Source organism: Corvus kubaryi, unplaced genomic scaffold (genome assembly GCF_017639235.1).
Source record: "Corvus kubaryi isolate FWS band 111438036 unplaced genomic scaffold, C.kubaryi_AGA036_p1.0 37220, whole genome shotgun sequence".
Lineage (NCBI taxonomy): Eukaryota > Metazoa > Chordata > Aves > Passeriformes > Corvidae > Corvus > Corvus kubaryi.
The window spans coordinates 138,561-160,557 of record NW_024581063.1 but is presented as its reverse complement, the minus strand read 5'-3'; the positions used below and the strand labels follow the sequence as shown (position 1 = coordinate 160,557).

The following is a 21,997-nucleotide window of genomic DNA, read 5'->3' as shown; positions in this document are numbered from 1 at the left end:
GTTAGGCTGGGCTTTGCCAAACCGTGTCTGCAGCTCGGAGCCTTTCCTTCAGGGGTCACACTGTGATGTGCAGCAGGTGATGAGGTGCACAGAAGCCGATGTTCCTGGCAGGAGAAGCCCCAGTGGCACTGCCGCCCTTGCTGGGATGCCAGCTCAGTCCCCAGCACCTCTCCTCATCACCCTCCTGGACCTCTGCATTGTGCTCAGAGCTCTGCGGAGCTTTCCATGCGGAAAGCAGTGGGAATGCAAGCACTGAGAAGGGATGGATCAGGAGCTGAGGGACTCAGCCTGGGACTCCAGAACCCTCAGCTCTGCAGCTTTCCCGCATGGCCTCGCCTAAGTCACTTCATCTCTCTGGCTGTGGCCATGGAATGTCATCCTGGTCTTTAGCTGCGGAAGAGACACCCACACAAGGATGTCTGCAGCACAGGCTGTGTCTGCCACAGGACAGGGAGCATCCTGGGACGGGCCACTGCGAGCTGTGACAACCACAGAATCCCAGAATGGTTTGGGTTGGAATGCACCTTAAAGGTCATCTAGTCCAGGCAGGGACACCTTCCACTAGCCCAAGCTGCTCCAGGCCCCGTCCAGCCTGGCCTTGGACACTGCCAGGGATCCAGGGGCAGCCACAGCTGCTCTGGGTACCTCACAGGGAAGGATTACCCCCAATATCCAACCTAAACTTACCCCCCCTAGGTTTAGATTGGGGTCCTTGAGGGAACTGAAGCCGGACAAGGAGGGGCAGCCTGGGATCTTCACTTCCCAATCCCAGCACAGAACGGAGCACCCAGCCTGGAGAAGGAGACTCTCCCCCTGTACTCACCAATCCTGTCCAGCCTGTCCAGAGCCACGGTCTCGAAGGCTCTCCTCATCATGGGGTACTCCTCCAGCACCTCGTTGAAGTTGTCCACGGACAGGGAGTAGAGGCGGCAGTAGGTGTCGGCGCGCACGCTGGCCGTGCGCCGGCCACGGGTCAGCAGGCAGATCTCTGCGGGCAGAGAGGGGCTGAGACAGGGCACAGACACCAGCAGCACCCCCACACCCCTCACTGCACGGCCCCTCAGCCTGCCCTCCCACAGAAAACACAGCCAGAGGTCACGCTCCGTGTGTGCACCCACATCTCAGAGTGCCGGGGGGCAGCGGGGCAGCTGCCGCGCACGGCGGCCCCTCAGGGGTTCTGCTAGCCCGGTCGGCCACACAAGGTTTGTTCTGGGGGATTATCAAAGGCAGCATTGTGCATTCACACCGGAGGAGTTGTGTTTCTGCAGCTCCTCGTGGGCACTGGGAAGGTCAAGCCTTGCTCTCATTGAGGCCAATTCTCTCTCGATTCGTAGAGAGGCTCTGTGCTGATCTGTGCCCTTGGTGCCTGGCGGCCGTTTAGATCCCTGTACCTGGAACATTTGTCTTTCCTCAGTTTGCAGAGATTTTCGTGTCTATGCCACAAGCACTGACAGGGAAAGCCACAGCAGTGGCACCTCCCAGCCCTGGGTGAGTTTACAGCGCTGTCACCCCTCCTCAGCGCTCAGCCGCTCACAGAACGCGAGGCCCTGCACTCGGCCACAGCTCCTGAGTGCTCAGCAGAGAGCTCCCCAGCCCTGCTTACACAGAGCCCGGGCAGCTGGGACAGGCACAGAGGGTGTGCGCTGCACAGTGACAGCACCCTGCTCCCCGTGGGTGCCGGGTGCCCATCCACCTGCCCCATTCCTTGGATCCGTGCTAAGCCCACCCACAGCAGCACCCCGAGGCTGTGAGCGTGCTCCCAGGCTGCTTCCCCGAGCAGGTGATGCTCAGGGTGTGCGGGGAGCTGTGGTGGAATGCCACGGGCAGTGTCCATCCTGTGTCAGTCAGGGTACCCTGACCCCAACCCTCCCGCTCCAAACCCCTCGCGCTGCAGCGAGGGGCAGACGGGCTGTTTCACAGCAACCAGGAGCAACAGGAGTGTGGGAAATGCATAACAGGAGTTTTTTAGAGGGAAGGCCTCCCAGAAGGGAAGGCAGGGCAGGTTTTGCTCTGCCTCCCCTCAGCAGATCACCAGAGGTGGTGCAGTCAGAGCTCATCCTGCAGCCTGCCTGGGGCTCTCTGACAGGAGAGGGGGCTTTGTGTTACTCATGAGAGCAGTGCCCGAAACCCTTCCCAGCCTCCTGCTGGTCCCACTGCTCCAGAGCTCTGCTGCTCACACATTCTCCCTGCCTGCTGACAGCCAGGGCACTTTGCTGAGCCACAGGCAGGGCAGGTGAGGGACTGTTTGTCCCTCCCCGTTTATCCAGCCCCTTGTGTGGTCGATGCCAGACAGCAGCAGTAGGACTGTGCCTGCAGAACTGAGATCAGGCCATTTTTTACCTTTAGGTTCTCAGCTTCACCCATCTGTCAGAAGGAAATGAACCCACAAGGCCCAAGTTTCCCTGCCACGTTTTGCTGTTATTTACGACCCAGGCTATGCAGTGCCCACCTCCCCCCGCACCATCCCCTCTCTGGGAAGCTGTGAGGCTGCCAGAGATGGAGGAGGAAGTGCTGGCCATCAGTCCCACGTGGATCCAGGCTGATTTAAGGAATGCCTGGGCGCAGCAGTGGTGTGCCTGTGGGAGGGCAAGTGACTAGCACGCACCTCCGAAGTAGGAGCCGTCGGCCAGCTTGGTCTCCTTGTTGCCCTTGGTGAGCACGCTGACCACGCCGTGCTGGATGAAGTACATCTTCTTGCCGATGGTGCCCTCCCGGATGATGTAGTCCCCGGGCTGGAACACCTCGAACTTCAGCTTGGTCAGCATGGACGTCACGAAGTTGGGGTCTGCGTTGGCAAACAGGGGCATGGAGGCCACCAGCTTGCGGCAGTTGAAGTTTATGATTTCCTGACCATGTGTGGTGGAAAGGAGAGAGAGAAGGAGGAGGGGTCAGGGAGCAGAGGAGACACACGTGTGGTTAGTCAACATCTCATGAAGATCCCCCGGCTGACCTGTGCGTTGAAAGTGGGATAAACCCGCTGTGCCTCAGCCTGGCTGCCCTGGGGCAGCTGCACGGGCTCTGGGTGCTCTGAGCACTGCGCTCACTGCCCTCGCCCCTCTGCCTCCCCCAGCAGCAGCACTCAAACCTCCCAAACGCAGCATTCCTGTTTCTGCAGGACACCCTGGGCTGTGAGGGAGCACAGCAGCAGTGAAATGCTGTCTGACAGAGCCCGGGGCTCCTCTCCAGGCAGGTGTCATAACTCACCTCGGCAGCCCCTCGTTCTCTGCTGCCCTTGCTTGTCAATGAGCTGTCAAACAGCACAAACGTGCCCAGGAGGAGAATGACCGCGGGCAGACGGGGACAGGGCCAGCAGAGGAGGGACAGGTGCTCACCGGGCGCCGGGCAGGAGGGGCTGCATCGCCAGCCCCAGCTAAGAAAGGCTGGCGGGCTGTGCCTCCCCGGGGCTCCGTGTCACTCGCAGGGGTGACAGCTCGGGAGCTGCTCCGTGCCCCGGCAGCTCCCACTCGGGCCGTGGTGCTGAGCCAACCCCCCAAACACAGCACAGCACGCCATGGGAACAGGGACAACCGGAGCGGGGAGAGCTGGGGAAGCATCTGTCTCCCCCCACGGGGGTTTCAGAGGGGTGCCCTTTGAGACTCTGGCAAAACTCGTTTTAAATTCTGGCTGGCACTCGCTCAGCTCTTCTCTCTGCCGCGGAGGGACATTGCTGTGGGGGAAGACAGAAGGCAGGGTCCGTCTGGAGCCCATGGGTGACGCACTGGTGACACGCCCGGGACAACCTGCACGGCCAGGCTTCAGCTGGGGAGGAAAGGGGGCTTCTCCGAAGGCTCCTCCTTCCTCTGACTCCCCCTCTCGCGGCTGATGGAATGGGCACGGATGAGGCCGGCACTCCGTGCCGAGTTTCAGCCAAATACATGAGGTGAGAGCTTGCTGAGCCACCGGCCCAGGAGCTCCACAGCTGCCAGAGGCGCTGGCAACGCGCCCTGCCGGTTCCCTGCCCCCTTACCTCGCGCAGGGGCTCGCTCAGCTCCCCCAGGATGCTCTCCTCATCAAACATCTTGCCCTGGTAGCGGTGCTCGTAGTAGTCGTGGATGCGCTGCCGCATGTCGGCGGGCAGCTTGTGGAAGGACATGTACTGCTCCACCTGCTTGTACTGTGGGGAGACACGGGGGGCAGGGGTTACCAGCACGGGCCGCGCTGGGCGCTGCTCACGGGCAGCGTGTGCTGGACCTGCTCCTTCACCTCCAGCAGGGACACGGGGAGCAGGAGGCAGCGGCTGTCTCCTCCGCGGGGAGCGTGCGGGCTCCGTTTTGCACTCCCCACATGGCTGCCCCGTGTTTTGACCTTTAAAGCCATCCTCAGCCCGGTACCCGGCGGGACACCTGCTCGCTGCCCGGGTGCGGAGCGGCCCCTGCTCCCCTCCACGCACAGCCGCAGCTGCGAGCAGGGCTGCGAGAGGAGCGCCCGGCCGGGCATCTCCTCCCAGCAAACCGGCCCTGTGCAGGGTGGGAGCGGCAGAGTGCCAGAGCCCCCAGGGAAGGTTTTTCCATGGCACATGGCAGGACAGCGGCCAGCTGCGCTCCAGAGCTGTCACAGAAGCGCAGCCCCTCAGGGCCCGTGCCAGGGGAAGCACAGAATCTGCCCTGGGTGTGCGCTCACAGCCAAAGCCAGGGCACAGCCGGGATCAAATCCCAGTTATTTGGCGGAAGCTGCAGGACCCAGCCTGCTGCTTCTCTCCTCTGTGCTCCCACCTGCCCTGCCACGATGGCACCTTTGCTTTCCCATGACCTTCTTCGCTGCCCTTGGTTCCTGTGCCCGTGCACTCACCCTAACCCATGCGTATTCTCACCTGATGAAAATTCTCCGCGGTGTCGGTGTGAGGGGATACAAGGGCACGCTCTGACTGCCGGCAGAGCAGCTTTGGGGTGAGTGGTGCTTCGTGTGAATAAAGGACACCTCCCCAGGGGCCAGGGCTGTGCCAGCGTCCTGCTGCCCTCCAGGTGCTGCAGGACAAGGTGTGTGCAGGGAATGGCCACGCTCCCTTCACCGGTGGCAATCCAGGACACGAGCCTGAGCGTGTCCTGCACTAAATGCCGACCCTAGGACTGCGCTGCTCCTTTGCCAGCCCTCCTTCCCCTCTTCTCCCTGATCAGCAGGTCCCTGAAGGTCCCTTTGGTGCAGCCGGAGCTGGAGAGGCTGATCAGTGAGGTCGTGCCCGTCACAGCCCCGGGTGCTGCTCCGGGGACAGCCTGTGCTGGCGCTGCCACCCCCATGGGCACCACGCAGGAGAGGGCATCGCTCCAAGGGGCCAGCGGGGCAGAGGGGACACTCGGGGCTTCCTGGCATTCCCAAAGCACAGGAGCTGCCTGGAAATATTCCTGATCCCTCCAGCCTGACCAAAGGCAAGGGAGCCACCAGGCCCCCCTGGCACTGACCCCTGCCCTTGGTCACCTGCGTGGCTCAGGCTGTGCAGGGACTGGCTGTGGCAGGACATGACGTGCTGGGTGCCCGGGGGAAGCCAGGGAGGAAAGGGATGGGAAACAGCAGCTCCCTGGTGGGCAACTCACCCACAGAGCATTTTGGAGCTTGTGGTCTTCCGAGCAGCACGTTACAAGGTTTGCAGCTCATCTCCCCACAGATGTCTCCTGCTGCTGAGAGGCTCTGCAGCCCGAGACACCCATGGGAGCTGGCAAACCGGGCACAGGACGTGCGGGACTCTCATCACAGAAAGGGAAATCATCAGGCATGAGCTTCTGCTGACTCAGGTTTAGTAATTTCATCTAAAATCCACAGAGAGTTCTGCCTGCTTTTAATGCTGCATTTTTGTTCAATAAATGATTTGCCAAAAATATCCTCCGACACTCTCGGCTGTAGTGCAGTGGCTGAGCTGGACACTGACCAGTGTCACCAGGTGCCTCTCCTCCCCTGCTGCAGCCCCTGCCCCTCTCCCCTCCTCCGCTGGCACTGGCTGTCCGTCTTCCACTGCCCTTTGCTCCCTGGCAAAAACATCCCCACACTCCAAGAATCCCCCAGCACGGGCTGGATCGGGTGACTGGGACTCTGCTTATTCACCACAAACGTGGATTTATGGCTTTGCAACAAAGAGCAATAAATTACTGCTCTGCAGAGTCCCCTGCCCCGCCGTCCCCAGATAAGGCTCCCAGGGAAAGCAGGACAAATTTACCTCCCCCCAAATAACAGTGTTGCTTCTGACCACGAATGAAAATCAGGGTTATAAAAGCAATCTGTGAAATAAGGAACCATCACTCTCTGTCATGGTTAAGGAGAGGGAGATCTTGTCTCTCCTGTCTCTGCTGGTGTTCCCTCCTCTCACCCACGAGGGTTTTGGGGCCCTCGGCTCTCCCTTGTGCAGAGATGGGGTCAGAAATGAAAGCATCGACCCCTTCTTGCCATGTTTGAGGGACTGAAGATTCACTGGGGTGTTCCCCCTTCCCTTGGAGCTGCTGCAGGCCCCACTCCTGCAGGGTCAGGCGGATGATGCCACGCTCAGCTGGCCCTCTCTAAAGCCACTTGCTGTCCCTTTGCTGCCTTTCAGCCGTGGCCAGGCCTCCCTGACAGCCGCTTCCCCTCCTCCCTCCTCCTCCTCCTCGCCTGCTCAGCCTCCCACTTGTCTCCCTGTCCCCAGCCTGACCTGTGCTCAGAGCTTAGTGGCCTCTCTGGGTTCAACCAAAACCACTCGTTTAGGAATTATTTAAATCTCTCTGAAGACAATCGAGCCCATTTAAATCCCAGCTCATTTTCTTAAGTCTGTTTTTCCTCAAATAGCCCTTGAAGGAGGTATTAATATATCAAAAGGAAACCGTTCAGCTGAGTATTTTTGCTTCTATAGCTGGCCACTTTCCCTCCTGTCTCACCACCTCCCTCCCCTCCTTCCAAAGCTCTGATCACTCACAGCCCAAAGCCAACTAAATATGTTTAACTCCTTCCACGCCCTCACACCCGTCAGGAATCCTCCTCTCTCTGGCAGGGATCAATCACTGAAGAGGCTCAGCTGTTCCTTGCCCCAGTTCTGAACGTGGAAACCACCAGGCACAGGGGGGATTGTTGGGGTGTCCCGTGCAGGGCTCCATGATCCCTGAGGGTCCCTTCCAAGCCAGCACATTCCGTGATCCTGGCTCTGCTCGGATCCTTCCAGGATGAGGCTGAGATCACTGTGGCACGGGGTATAATTCCAATCACAAACATCTCCGTGTCTGGACCCCAGGGAAGTCACCAGAGATGCGCTTGTGGAAGGAGAAGGAGGCTGCAGCAGAGCATTCCCAGCTCAGGGAAGGACTCTGGTGCTCTGGCAGCAGGATATCCCTGGAGCTGGGTTAAGAGCCACCCTGCCCGGTGCTGGGGCTCTCCCAGGTGCATCAGTGCTCTGCAGGGAACCATCAGCTCGTGGGATTCACCGCGTGGAGGGTCCTGACAGGACACAGGGGAATCTCTGTTCTATTTCCCCTGATCTCTGGTCAGGAGCCAAACAGTGCAGCTCCCCAGCACTCAGGAATCGTCAGACCCACAGAAACGCTGAGTTCTGGCGTTCTGGCTCTCTTCAGCCATTCATATTGCCACCCTCAGGATCTAGTCTACGATCTGCATGTGACTCCACATGCTCATTCTCGTGGAGCTGCAGGACTGCTGAGGGGTTTCAGGGAAGAACAGAGGAGTTCTGGGACACAGTCTGGGAGCTACCTCCATTCTGGAAAGGCCTGATGTGATGTCCTGGTTGTGACCCTTTCCAAAGGCTGGATTAATTAATTCCTGTACCACGGCCCTCGATCGTTTTGCCACCAGAAAATGAGTTTTAAGTGTCCCTTCCTGGAAAAGCTGGGACACTTTTCCCCTCACTTCACAGTACCTTTGGTAATTGTCAGGATCCTGATCTCTTGCTGTGGCACAGAGACTTCCTGGAGCTTTTCTCCCACTTTTCTCCAACATTCCTTGCCCTGGGGATGGCCGTGAGTTGCCTCCCCCTGCTGAGCATCAGCTCCTGTTCAGGCAGGGATTGTGCCTCGGACAATCCCACCGGACTGAGCAGGATGAATAATGAGCCTGATGAAGCCCCTGTTTGCCTCCAGCCATCTCTGCTGCTCGGGGTTCTGAGGAAAGCAGATCCAGAAGCTGTGGGACAAATCCCTCTGCAGGAAATGTTGTGGGTGCCGAGCCCGAAGCTCTAATCCTGTACATCCCACGGGAATGCAATACGGACAAACCTGCACGTCGTGGCTATGGGAAGAGCCTGTTTCCCCTGGGAATGGCCCCTGAAGGCAATGCCTGGCTGGGCTGGACAGGCCACATCCTGCCATAAGGTACCAGGCCAGCACAGGGCACTTCTGGCCACGGTCAATCCGCCTTCAGAAACACCACAGGACACTGTGGAGATGTCAGGTCACTGGAGCCACACATCCGGAGTGGGACAGGGAAAAGGGACCAGCAGTGCTCTGCCCAGAGGAGCAGAAGGAGGGAGACGAGGTGAAATGTGCCCCCAAGGGTTGGAATGGGGATGGGGGAGCAGCGAGGGTGCAGCGAGGGATCGGCACTGCTGGGAGCAGCGGGACAGGCGGCTCTGCGGGAGGCTCCGCGCGCTGCAGCATCAGCTCTTCATCCATTTATTATTTATTTACTAACAGCTCGAGTGCCAAAGCAGGTTCCCAGACTGACAACAAAGTCTGCAGCCCCTCGGTGGGATGGGAAGAGCTGCCGAGGCGGGGACATTCCCTTGCCATGGCAAGGCAGGCAGCCCTGGCTCGGAGCAGGCGTCACCGCGGCGGTCGCGGGGCAGAACGACCCGTGTGCCTTCCAGGCCCAGGATGGAGGAGTCAGAACCTGGGCTGTAACTCCCCTGTTTCTGACATGTTTTACAGCTTCAGAACAGGCCTTCTAAACCACGTTTAAGGCCACCCACGAAATATTCTCCTGCACAAGCAGGAGCTACTCGACCCCAGTGTGGGTAAGGCAGTTGGCACCCCAAGGCATTCTGAAAAGAAGCCATGAGGTTTTCATTGAGCAAACATTTCTGTTTTATAACAACCCAGGGTTCTTTCAGGGAAAGGATTAAATAACCCTGAAACAGCTGACACGATTTCTGAGTTTCTGGCTGAACAGCTCATTATTTATAACACCCCATTACCTGCAGGGAACTGCCCCGGGGCAGTGCTGGCACCCCAGGCCAGGGCACAGCAGAGGCCCTGACACCGTCACTGAAGGACATCACTTATCAGCCTTGTTATCAGCCCGGGCTGCTGGACTGCCAGGGAGGTGGGACACAGCACTGCTCAGGCCATCTCTCCACAGAGGGAACAAAAACCCAGTGCAGGCACGACAGGATAAAGCCGGGCTCTCCAAACTTTTTCCAATTAGGAAATTTGATTGCATTCTGCATTTGATTAAGTGCTGCAAACACCTTTAATTTCTGGCGTGCTGCACTCCCTGCCCTCTCCTTCACACACATTACCCAAGGAGTGAGGGAGCTCTGCAGCTCCCCTGACCTCCACAGCGGGTGCTGGCTCAGGAGGAGACTCCTCCAGAACGCCTGGGAGCTCCAGGAAAGTGGGAATGATCCCTAAGAACTTATTGGTGACCAGTCCTCTTGGGAATGCCCTTTCCAGTCCTGCCCAGAGTGGTAAAGGATGTGATGTTTCCCCCCTGGCAGCAGTGGAATCCTGGCAGTGTGTGCCCGCCCAGGCTGCCGGAGTCACCGCAGTGTCTGTGTCCCCCAGGCTCAGCCAGCTCCGGAGCCCCAGCGATCGCCCCAGCTCCAGCACAGGGCTCATGAGCTCTGCTGGCAGGGGGTGCTCATCAGCAGGGCACGCTGCCAGGCTGGTGTGGCTATCCAGGAGCCCAGGCAGGATCTGTGCCCCCTGTTCCCTGCACGAGCTCATGGGGAGGCAGCTCAGAGCAGCCCCCAACCCACCGAGGGCAGTGAGGGCTCCTCTCCCCCGTGCTGGCTCTGCTCCAGGTGCCTCAGGGAGGAGGACTCCAGCTCCTGCCCACTGACAAAGCAGATCTGGGATTCCCACTGCCGGGGGCTGGATCTGCATCTGGGCACTCAGCAACACCTGGAAGGTTTCCTCGAGTCAATCTGTCCAAATATTCCGAGGTTAACGAGACTCTGGAGCTCTGCAGCACCCTGGAGCTGTGAGTTGCCCGGTTTCATCATGGACCATAAAAAAGCCCAAACCACCCCTTAAACGTGCTGCTAATACAGCTCTGCTGCTGCTCTCCCAGAAGGAGCGAGGGCAGCCTGAGCCCCAGGACAGGCTCCCAGCTCTCAGAGCAGTGGGCCGGCCGAGGGCACTGTCTGGATTCCCCTCCAACCAGTGCTGCTCCAACATCCCCAACAGGGACAGAACATTCCAGCGGTTTTACTTTGGCCTTTCCCACGACTAAACTTCCCCCAGTTTCCCTCTGCTGCATTCAGGCTGCTGATGGAAGGGCTGAAATGTTAGAGCAGGGCAGCGAAGTGCTTGGATAGGCAGAGCACAGGAGGAACTGTGGGCAGGAGGGCTGTGAGGTGTGTGAGGAGCTGAGGGGCGATGCCAGTGCTCTGCGGGGCTTCTGGAGCCATTGTCTCGGCAGCGTTACCTGCCCGTCCCCCTGCAAGCGAGCCGCAGCACGTGCTGCTTCAGAACGGTGACACGGGAAACCGTGAGTCTCTACCCAGAGCCGAGAGGTATTTTCGGAACAAGAGGCACTGGATGGACTGCTCAGGGAGGAGGAGGAGCGAGGAAGGAGTGCGGAGAGCAGAGAGCGCCAGCGCAGCACAGATCCTGAGAGGAGAGGAGGCTCTGGGAGGAGAGATTAGGGCTCTGCTGGGCTCTGCAGTGCTGACAGCAGCAACCCCTGCCTCTCACCAGTCCCTCCCCTGCTGTACCCGGGGCTGAGCCTCCCTGTGCCTGCTGGGATGGGAGAGTGAGCCCAGGGCGTCCCTGCCCTGTTTCGAGGATGGCAGCGAGCAGCACAGTCACCCTCCCGAGCCCTCAAGGTGACAGAGCGCTGGGGAGGATGAGAGGCTGTGCGTGGTGACTTGACAGAAATACGAATCCAGCTCAGCTGCAGGATTAGGGAAAGAAATTAATAGGAGGATCTGCAAAAAGCACGAGAATCACTGGCCTATCTGGCTAGCTTATCCCTCTCCTGGGCAAAGAACACTCTTCCTCTCATGTGAGCCACGGTCACACAGGCTGGGGGTAATTCTGCATTCAGGGATGAAGTAAAGGCTCCAGCTGATCTATAAACAGAGGGTCTTGTACCCCTGCTCCTGTCCTTGAGCCCCTCCCCAGCACCTGCACCAGAGCTCTGGCACTCCAAGATAAGCTCTTTCAACCCACAGTGTTGCAGAAAAGTAATGTGGGAGAGGAAATGAGCTCAGTGAGGGTGTGGGAAGCCAGAAGAGCGTGCCCAGCCGAGCACAGTGGCAGGGAGCTCCGGGTGAGAACAGGCATGTTCTAGGTCAGAGCTGTCACATTGGCTCACTCACACCACCACGCTGCCCAGCACCACTGTGGGAAACGTTTCTGTCAGAATCCCTCAGGATGGAGCTCTAGTGGTGCTGTCTCACACGCAGGAAATAGGCACCAGCCCCGGGTGCAAGGATGCCGTGGAGTTAGACTCCAGACTGAGGTTAGGAGAGAAGATCAGCCCCTGATCCTGCCACTGCCTCCGTGACCACGGGAAGCTCCGACGGGCCCTTCTCGATTTGCCTCTGGCAGTGGAGGGCAAACAGTCCCTTCAGAGAGCCACGTCCAAAGAGCTGTTCCCATTTTCAGGGAGGCCAGGGCTGGCCCTGCCCCATGGCTGTGCCCCCTCCACGTGCCGGGCATGCTCTGTGCCACGGGGGACTGTCCCCTGGTACCCAGGAACCTCAGCAGCTCCCTGGCTTGGAGCAGGAATTCCCGCTGAATTCTCCGTGGTTCCTGCCAGCCCACGGATCCCACCCAGCCTCCCTGCCCTGCAGAACCAGCACAGCATGGTGAGAAGCTCTGGGAGGAGATTTCGACAGGACAGGGATCGCTGTCCCAGTGTTCAGAGGATCTGAGGCAGAGTGGGACAAGCCTGCTCCTGAAGCCGACAGCCAGCACAGCTTGGCTTTCATTCCTCTTTTCCAAAGCCCTGCTTGTCCAAGGGAACAACCAGTGCATTGGCAGAGGTCTGGACAACCTGAAACCTCCCCAGAAACTCACCCCTGAATCTTGTCGTGAGGATGCCCCGCAGCAGAGCGTCCCAGGGCAGTTCCAGCTGTAACCTCCTCTCCCGTTTGGGTTTGTGCTGTTCCTCTCCCTGCCCACCGTGTCCCTTTCCTTGGCCGCTCCCAGCACAGCTCCCGAAGCCCCGCAGGCTGAGCTGTGCTGAGGACAGGCAGAGCCCACAGGGTGCTCAGCAGAGGTCTCTCAGTCGCTGCTGGCTTCTACCAATCGACCTCCGAACTTGTAGAGATTCTCTCTCTAATCTGCTTCACCAGCCGCTTTGTCCCAGGAGGGCCGCACTAAATTGAGTTGCAGAGCTGCAAATCACGCAGCAGCCTCATTTGAATCGTGGCTGTCCGAGTGCTAAGGAATGCGGGAAGTCAATACATGTTTGTTTTTAGGCCATCGCTTGTCCCATTTGCAAGAGGAAAATGAACGCGCCGAGCCCCTGAGGCTTTGATCGTGGGAGGATAACTCGGGAAATGAACCTGCCACAGGAGTGCGCCCTTTGTGCAGTCCTCTCCCCACCGCCTTTGTCAGAGCTCTTCTCCTGGCTCTGCCAACCCTCTCACTCACATCCCCGCTTTCTAAGCGGGCTTTAACACTTCCCACTGTCCCTGCCACCCCCTCCACAGCCCCTGCTGGCTTCCTGGGGACTGATTTCCCCGAGCACTGACTGGAATCCAACCGCAGGGTCACGCTGTGCCCTTGTCTGCAGCGCGGAGTGCCCAGTGCTGCAGGTGCAGCCTTGGCTGCGCCAGGCTGGCCAGGTGGCTGGGTTTGCAGATCAGTCCTTGACTTCTGTGCTACTTCAAACACATTTGAATAAGCACTCTGCATGCCGAGATTTGATCAGCCTGCATTCCCTGTGCTGCAGTGTCCTTCTCTCCGGCGTGCCCTGCTCTCCGTCGGGAGCAGCCCGGCTGAGCTGCAGCACGCAGCTGAAGCTCTGGATGCTCCGGGATGCATCCCAGGCCTCCACGCTCTTCTTCTGGGCGTTCCCCCTCCTCTACCTCTAGCTGTGGTTTGGGATCTTCCCTGTGCTCCAAGCATGAGTCAGCCTCTGGCCTTCTTTGCTCTCCCTCTCTGCCCAGCTCTCTTCCCATTGCAATCCCCATGTCTCGAACCTGCTCCAAGGTCATCCTACCTCCTCCCCGAACCTAAAATTCACCTGAGCAGTGCCTGCTGGTCACAGTTTCCCCACCTGAATCACAGCTCCCCTCTCACCTAAACTGCACCTAGCAGGGTCAGAATAGGAACAATTCCTCTTCTTAATCTCCAGATCAAATGTATCCACAAGACCCCGGCCATAAAACCTCCTCAGCCCCACCAGCTGAGGGCAGCTGCTGTTTTTGGATGCCCTGCCCAGCTCACAAATTCAGTGACTGTGGCAGTGGCAACCTGACTGGCTGTGACATTTCTGGCCATGCCTCCAATCTGCAATCCAACAACGGTGCCATTAATTCCACAGCCACCCGGGGAACCTGCTCCGAGCTCCCGAGCCTTCATCTGGGCTTTGGGGGTTGTCCTGCAGCTCGCTCAGGAGTGAATAATCTGGATACTTTCAAAGACAGCACTTGCTAAACAGAAGCTGCGCATTCTGGAACGTTCCCTGGGGGTTTGAAACAAGGTGTGGGAAAGGAAAAAGTGACTTCCAATGTTAGGTACCGGTGACATTGATAACGCTGGCGTACAAAGTCAGGCAGAGACAGCAACAGTCACCTCCTCGCCCTGCTGTGGTTAACTGATCCTGCTGCTGTTTCTTCCTGAGGGTGTTGGAGTGGAGGGATGGGGATGAATGGCCAAGGAACTGCACCCTCGGCCTCTCTCACTGACAGCGCTGGTTTCCTCTGGACAGCACGGAAACCACCCCGGGCTCCCTCTGAACAGCACAGAGACCACCCCGAGCTCCCTCTGAACAGCATGGGGACCACCCCGGGCTCCCTCTGAACAGCACGGGGACCACCCCGGGCTCCCTCCGGCCAGCACAGAGACCACCCCGGGCTCCCTCTGAACAGCACAGAGACCACCCCGAGCTCCCTCTGAACAGCACAGAGACCACCCCGGGCTCCCTCTGAACAGCACAGGGACCACCCCGAGCTCCCTCTGAACAGCACAGAGACCACCCCGGGCTCCCTCCGGCCAGCACAGAGACCACCCCGGGCTCCCTCTGAACAGCATGGGGACCACCCCGGGCTCCCTCTGAACAGCACGGGGACCACCCCGGGCTCCCTCCGGCCAGCACAGAGACCACCCCGGGCTCCCTCTGAACAGCACAGAGACCACCCCGGCCTCCTTCTGAACAGCACAGAGACCACCCCGAGCTCCCTCTGAACAGCACAGAGACCACCACGGCCCCAGCAGGGCTGCCCTTACCTTCTCCTGGTACTGGCGGCGTGAGGAGTCCAGGGACTGGATGAGGGCGGTGGCGTGGCCGATGAACATGGCGTAGCAGGTGGCCCCCACGATCATGCTGAGCATGGTGAGCCACACGTCCGACATCCCCACCGGCGCCTGCTGCCCGTAGCCGATGCACAGCATGTGGCTCATGGCCTTGAACAGGGCGTACGAGTACTGCTTCCCCCACGAGTCGTTCTGCAGGGACACAGCACAGCTTCAGCACGGGACACGGCGCTCCGGACACGGGCATGGGGCAGGAAAGCACCCTGCTGCTGCACCCAAAAATCCCTGTCGGCAGCACCTCGACGTGTTACACCAGGGATTTAGTTCTTTGGTGGCTTGGAGGTCTGGGGAGTCTTTGAAAGCTAGGAGGGCTATGGAGTCTCAACCCCCAAACCCCTCAGAGCCCCCATAACTCCCACATGCCTCAGTGACCCCATAGGCCACAGAGCCCCTACACCTCAATGCCCCTCAGAGCCTCCATAACTCCCATATCCCTCACTGAGCCCCTACACCCCAAGCCCCTCAGAGCCCCCATAAGTTCCACATCCCTCAGTTGACCCTATAGCCCACAGAGCCCCTACACCTCAATGCCTCCATAGCCCCCGTAACTCCTGTATCCCTCACTGAGCCCCTAAACCCCAAACCCCTCAGAGCCCTCACAGCCCCGCAAGCCCAGCTCACTCCATTTGGAAAATGAGCCCAGGTTCTGTGACCTGCCATCCCGCTTTGGTCCCGGTTTTTAGTGATTCCATGTGCTTTTCCAGCAGGGAAGGCAGCCAGGCTGCCCTGTTGTAACCTGGGATAAACCCAGATGATGCACTGGGAGATTTCACAGTGACCCACGTGTGGGAGGGGAACTGAAGCAAATCATTTCCTCCCCAGGGAAATGGACTTCAACTGAGACTTGTAACAGAGAGCCTGAGCCAGGAGCCAGCAGCGGGAGCTGAGAGTGGGGAAAAATCTCTGCCCAGCCATTTAGGAAATGGCCAGGGGCTCTGGTCGTTACCTGAGAGATGAGAAGGGCAGAGAGTGAAGCTGGTAATGTCTGAAGAGAAGTTCTCAGTGCCCAACAGGGCTTTCTCAGGGAGCTAAGGAGCTACAAATGGCCTCATTAGAGAGCAGCAACATCTGCCAGGAGAGGTGTCCTGAGACACCGTGTGCTCTCCACTGCAGCTCGCACAGGCAGCAGGGACATCACGGCACAGGGACAAAAAACAGCCCACATTTCCTGATGGTTCCCATCAGCCTGAGCTGCTGGAACAGCTCATCCTGTGGGGATTATCTGCCAGCAAGTGCCGGCTGTGGAACCTTGTCCAGTGACCGCTCTGCCATCACTCACAGCTCTTACAAGGATGGGAAAATGCCTCTGCTGGGTGAGAGCCACGGCAGCACCAGCTGCTCCTCAGCTGCCCCATTCCTGGGAAGGGCACAGGGTGTGGATGGAGCTCTGCAGACACACGTGCCACCTTGGAAGGTCACCGCACAGGCCTGCTGGTGGCTCGCCAATAAACGAAGAGTTGTCCTGTGACCTCCACCCAGAGCACCAGCAGCCAGCAGTGCTGGGAGCTCTGGAGCTCCCTGGGCACATCCTGGAGGTGTCTCATCACAGTCAGGCTGACGACCTCTCTGCGAGCAGCTCCCCAGTGCCACTGGTGCCCACGGAAACTTCTCACTGCTCTTACGGGGAGCGAAGAGCGACAGAGCTGGCTGGGAGCTGCGGCACAGGGCTGGAAGCTCTGCTGAGGGCTGCTGCTTGCTTAGGAGATAAGCACGTGGACAAAGCCAGCTGATAGCACTACCCAGCCAGATTCGGTTTCGTTATGCAAGAACAGGCCTGGTTCCCGCTGCAACAAGAAGGGCAAAGCCACACGAGTGACAGCAGAGCGGGCACGGGAGCGGGGGCACAGTCACAGCCAGGAGGGGCTGCTCCTGCCCTGCTGGCGCCAGCCTGTCTGGGCTCATCTCCCAGCAGAGCAGGAACCTGGGAAAAACCCCCCTGGAGCCAAGAGAGAGGGCAGGAGACAAAGTGGCCACTGGTGACAGCTGCTGGCTGTGCCCTGGGCTCGTGGGGAGGAGCCACCAGCAGCCGAAGGAGCCACACACAGAGGAGGGCGGAGGGAGTGTGTCCCTGGCCAGGGCACAGGGAGGGTCCGGCCACGGGAGCTGCCAGAGGTGTGCGGCCAAAGAGGTGACCCCTCCTGCCCCTTTGCCTCCAGGCCTGTGCTGTGGCCGCAAGGCCTGGCCAGAGAAGCGGTGGATGTGTTTTTTGTGGCATTTCGCAGATGCACTTCTGCTCCGTGCGGGCACCGAGCTCTCACACAGCTCCCCCGGGCAGCATCCTGCGCTGGCAGGAGCCCCCTGCCCTCAGCCCTGCAGTCCTGGCAGTCTGGGGCCCTGCTCTCAGGGCGTGGCAGCTGCTGTGACCTCCATGGCTTTAGCCCAGGCACTGCCCTCACCCTGAGACAGCGGCAGGGAGCTGTCACTCGTGGCCAGCCTTGGCTCTAAGTGCCGCGTCCTGCGAGGGTGGGCAGCGCGTTGCCAGCTGTTCTGGGCACAGGAGCACTGCAGCTGTCCTGCCCCATCCCTTGTTGAATGAATTCCTGCCCTGTTCCTCACTGGGAGCGGCGGGAATGCTGCTGCCCTCTGAGTTCAGTGTGGCAGTAGTTTAGCAGGGCAGCACATCACCACAGGCCTGAGAGCAGGGACAAAGCACTGAGCTGAAATTCCAGAGGGAATCTGGGCAGACAAAGCAGTAACAGCTGAGCTAGGAAACTGGCTGCCAGGCTCTTTAGTGGCTGTGAACATCTGGGTGCCAGGCAGGCTCGAGGTTTAAAAGCCATTCTTCCAGCAACCTGCGGCTCAGGAGTGCTGCTGACAAGGAAGCTCGCCAGTGTTTTGTAGGAATTAGTCATCCAAAACTCGAACATCCGACACGCCGAGGCCCTGCAGCCCGCAGAAACACTGCTGGCTCCCTGGGAATTGCACAGCTCCGAGGCCCAGCCCAATTCCCAGCAGCAGCAGGGCTCCCTGCGAGGATGGGCTGTGGGTGCCAGACTGAAGGGTGGCAGACTGGGGGGTGAGAGCTGCAGGAAACACGGAGCTTTCCAAACAAACCGAGCTCTGCTGGGAGAGCGTCAAGGGCTGCTCAGAGAGAGGCACTCCTGTGAAGGGGAAGCCTTTCGGAGCAATTACCTTTAGGATACCGAGTGCAGAGAGCACTGGATGCTCCGTGAGGGCTCTTCACTTACAGCTCTCGGTACATCTTTAGTTTTCAGGCTTTTTTGTTTTCCACAGGGTGAGCAGATGGGTCAAGCCTACAGTACTTTAGGCTGGCCTAGAAGAGGTTCCAAATGCGGTGTGGACTCGGCTTCATCAGCACGGGGTGCCTCACACTGCCACAGCTCGTTCCCATAAGAGCCAGCCCCTGTGGAATAGCCCACCACACCAGCCCCCACGCAGGAGGGCTGCACCACTCCACAGCCACTGGAGCGGCTGAAATGGCCCATTAGGAGAGGGAAATGAGGCCTTAAACTGCAGGGGGGAAATGACTCTCCTTAGGCAAATCCCAAAGCAAGCTAAAGCGGAGCTACAGGTCTGTGCCTGGCCACAGTCAGGAGGGGGTTACTCAGAGGCACGGAGAGAGTCTGCAAAGGGGAGGGGAATGACTTTGAAGCAGTTTCTCGGACTGGTTTGTTTTAGCAGCCATGCTGGCAGTGCTGGAAGGGCTTCTCTGGCATCAGAGTCTGGCCTGCTCAGATCCACCTTTGAGTACTTGGAGACGCTTCCTGGGACACCTGAAAGGCACTGCTGGGTTCTGTAGCACCTCACAGAAGCACCCAAAGGCAAACTGTGGTGTCTGACAGGGCGTCTTGGTTCTGACGTACACGTGAGTGCGGCTGGTTGAATCCTCACTGGAGAGGAGGAGTGAGAGGAGTAAAGATCGGAGAAGTACTGGAAGTTCCTGGGGTAGGGGCGCAGTCCTTGGGCACAATGTACTGCCTGACCCACACCATTAACACCTGGAGAACTCAGGAGCTGTCTCCAACCATCCCTGCCCACCCCTGCATCTGCTGGGCTGGGCAAACAGGCCCAGTTTAAAGGATGGGAATAGCGGAGGAACAGATGGAGATGTCAGGTCAGGCTTCACCTCGGGCGGAACCTGCCTGTTCTGGGCTTGATATATTTATCAATATTGATAGATATGCTAATTAGTAAGACCTATAATGTTCTACCAGATCTTTTGGGGTGTGCATTTTGCGGGGTGCATTTTGGTGCATTTGACCTCGATGTGGTGCACCTAAGGATCCTTAAAATAAATACCAAGGTAAAATCTTGATTAAAATAAATACCAAGGTTTGACTCTTGATTTTAAGACCCGGACAAGGCATCAACAGCAGCCACTCCTCTTCCCCCGTCCATCGGCACCCTCAGCACGGCGCTGTGAGCACGGAGGGGCTGAGCTCCGAGCTCTGAGCTCCGAGGGAGGGATTCTGCTCGCCGCGTTCAGGCGGAGGGGAGGCTGGCCAGGGCTTGCCGGGCACGGTGGCTGCAGTGGCCTGGGGCATCTCTGCCCTCCCTGCAGGGTCTGTGGGCTCAGCACAGCGCCCAGGGGAGGAGCCAGTGTTCCCAGCAGCTCCCAGGGCTCGGCAGAGCTGGGGTCTGCGGGAGAGGAGCTGCCGGGCCGGCTCTGGGGGAGCAGCAGGCACTCTGCAGCTGACTCACCAGAGCTTCCAGGCTCTCATGAGGGGCACTGCGGGAAAGCCGACGCTGAAGCCCCTGGGAGCGGGGCTCGGCAATTAATACTGCAAACACCGTGCCCTGCCGCTTGAGAGTCAGCCAGACACCAACTGCTTCCCCGGCTGCTGCAGATGGAGCACGGGGCACGGGGAAAGCACCGAGAGGAACCGGACTCGGGGATTTATCGAGGCCCCGAGATGGTTTTGGCAACGCCAGAGCCTTCACAAATCCCCTGGGTGAGGATTAAACCTTTAGGAAAGCAGATGGGAGGTGATGAACCTTCCTTCCCTGCTGCATGGAAATCAGGGCTGGTTTTAGGGAGTGCCAAGTGGTGGGAAACCCCGGAGCAGAGGACGAGCAGCACACTCATGGACAAAGCCTGCGAAGCATCTGGACCTCACTTCCAGCTCCCCTTGGCTGCAGCAGCTTCAGAAGATTCCCTTTTCCCGGATTTCTGGCTGCTGTGTGTAATCAGGGCAGCTGAGCACCAAGGGTATTTATTTATCTCCTCAGAGCTGTGGCCAGGCCGGTACAGAATGTCCCCAAATCCATCCTCCCGGCTCCCTGGCACAGAGGCCACCCTGGCCTCTCCCCTGCCAGCCCTGCCCATCACCCAGAGCCACTCTGGAACCTTCCATCTGGAGCCTGCCACCAAAGCAGAGCCCAGAGCTCCGGTTTCTTGCTTCCTGACTCTGCGGCCTCTCTCAACACTCCCCTCTTGATTCGATGGAAACGGTTGATGATGATAAAGCCATCCACATCCACCACTGGTCCCTGTGACACACCTGGAACTCTTCTCAGGGGATTGAAGGACATTACTGGGAGAAAAAACCTGTCTGGTTGCAGAAGAGCTACTGCACTCAGTATTCTGACCCCAGGCTGGTTTGGGGCTGGCAGATTCCTGCACAGCTCCTGGAGTGGAAGCCCCCTGAACTACAGGTGCAGCTGTAGAACTCTCCAGTTCTTCATCCCATTTTCCTGAGGCTCTGTTTTCAGGGATAATGACTTTTTTTCCCCACTTCTTTTAAGTGGAACAAAAAAAAAAAAAAAAAAAGAAGGTGATTTAGATGCAGGGAAGAAGCAGAAAAAAAATTCCCCCAAGGCAAGTTTAATTCCCAGCTTCAGAGGCTCTCAAGGCTGGGAAGACAAGGCTGCAGCATGAGGAAAGCTCTGCTCTGGGTAGGAGCTCCCTCCCCTGCCCTCCCGGAGCCTGCGGAGCCACTCTGCCTCTGGAATGCCTCCTCCTCTCTCCCCAGCCTTGCTGCTGGGATTTGCCTCGGCTGAATCTTTCCTTCCTCTGCCCCATCTGCTGCCGCTTTTCCAGAGCCTTCCTCTTGACTGCAGCTTCAACCCCAGCTTGTGCTTCTTCCCTGAGGGACGGATGGATGGATGGAGGGAGGGAGGGATGGATGGATGGATGGAGGGATGGAGGGAGGGAGGGATGGATGGAGGGAGGGATGGATGGAGGGATGGATGGATGGGTGGATGGAGGGATGGAGGGAGGGATGGATGGAGGGATGGATGGATGGGTGGACGGAGGGATGGAGGGAGGGATGGAGGGATGGATGGATGGAGAGGAGCCAGGAGGAGCTGCTGCCATCAGCAGCCAAATGTTGGGGTGAGGGAATTGTGCTCCAAATCTGCTGCTCTGAGCCATCCTGCAAAGGGCCAAGTCACCCCCGGGATGGGGATGAGTCCCCCTGCACCTCGGAGCTCCCTGGGGTGAGGAGCTGAGCGTCCTCTCAGCCCTGGACTGCGCCATGGGCCCCGATCTCTGACTGCTCGTGCCACATAAACAGCAGAAAGGGAAGGGCAGAGCAGCTGCACGGGCTGCTGTTGTGCTGGGGATAAACAGAGGGTTCCAGGCTCCAAACTGGCAGCCTGGCACCTCGCAGCAGCGGGAAGCGAACCAATATTGCAGGGGGAGAGACGCATAAACAAACAGCGAACAGATGAGCTTTCCATGGATGCTCACTCCTGCAGGCACGGGCAGCCTGTGCCCACAGCCCTGCACGGGGGAGGCACGGCAGGCTGGCACAGCTTCGATACATTTTACATTTGTTCTGTTCTGCCCCAGTGCCCGATTATTTCCTTTATTCCAGAAGAAATTGGCTGGGGGAATCTGGAGGTTAAGAACTGCAATGAGAGGCAATTTTTAAAGCTTTGTCAGTTTTTGCTGCTTAATCAACTGGACATTGTCCCTTTGAATAAAAGCTCCTGCATTCTCAGCGAGATGGTTGAAAGGTACCATGAACTCGCCGTGCCTTTGCCATATGGTGTCCAGCTCCCTCCCAGCAGCAGCAGGCACAGCTCGGGGTGGCACTGGGCAGTCTGCCTGCTCAGCCCGTGACCGTGGCTCTCCCCGGGGTGGCTGGGTGGTCACACCGACCCTTCCGGGGGCATGGGGCAAAGGGACCAGCAACGGGAACTGTGGAGCAGCCGCAGCCCTGTCTCTGGGACCCCAGACACTCCGATCCCGCGGGAAGCCCTTTCCATGCCGGCTCCTTGCTGCTCGGTGCCAGGAGAGGGAGCCTGGCTCCTGCCTTCTGCGGCTCTGCCGGGGCCGCTCCTGCTCCGAACCCCGGGGCTGTGTCCCTGTAGGATCTGCCTGAACCCCGGGGCTGTGCCCCTGCAGGATCTGCCTGAACCCCGGGGCTGTGTCCCTGCAGGATCTGCCTGAACCCCGGGACTCTGTCCCTGCAGGA

The 21,997-nt window shown here is 58.9% G+C and overlaps 1 protein-coding gene across 2 annotated transcripts in view; it reads right to left on the bottom strand.

The window, feature by feature from the left end:
- The window catches only part of HCN4 (hyperpolarization activated cyclic nucleotide gated potassium channel 4), a 130,071-nt gene that overhangs the window by 10,881 nt on the left and 97,193 nt on the right, over window positions 1–21,997 (bottom strand). For both annotated transcript variants that reach the window (XM_042022683.1, XM_042022682.1), the window contains exons 4-7: window positions 14,529–14,747; window positions 3,968–4,114; window positions 2,606–2,846; window positions 824–988 (exon numbers count right to left, since the gene is read on the bottom strand). In XM_042022683.1, coding sequence (XP_041878617.1) covers window positions 824–988; window positions 2,606–2,846; window positions 3,968–4,114; window positions 14,529–14,747 — 772 coding nt within the window. The remainder of the gene's footprint in view (window positions 1–823; window positions 989–2,605; window positions 2,847–3,967; window positions 4,115–14,528; window positions 14,748–21,997) is intronic.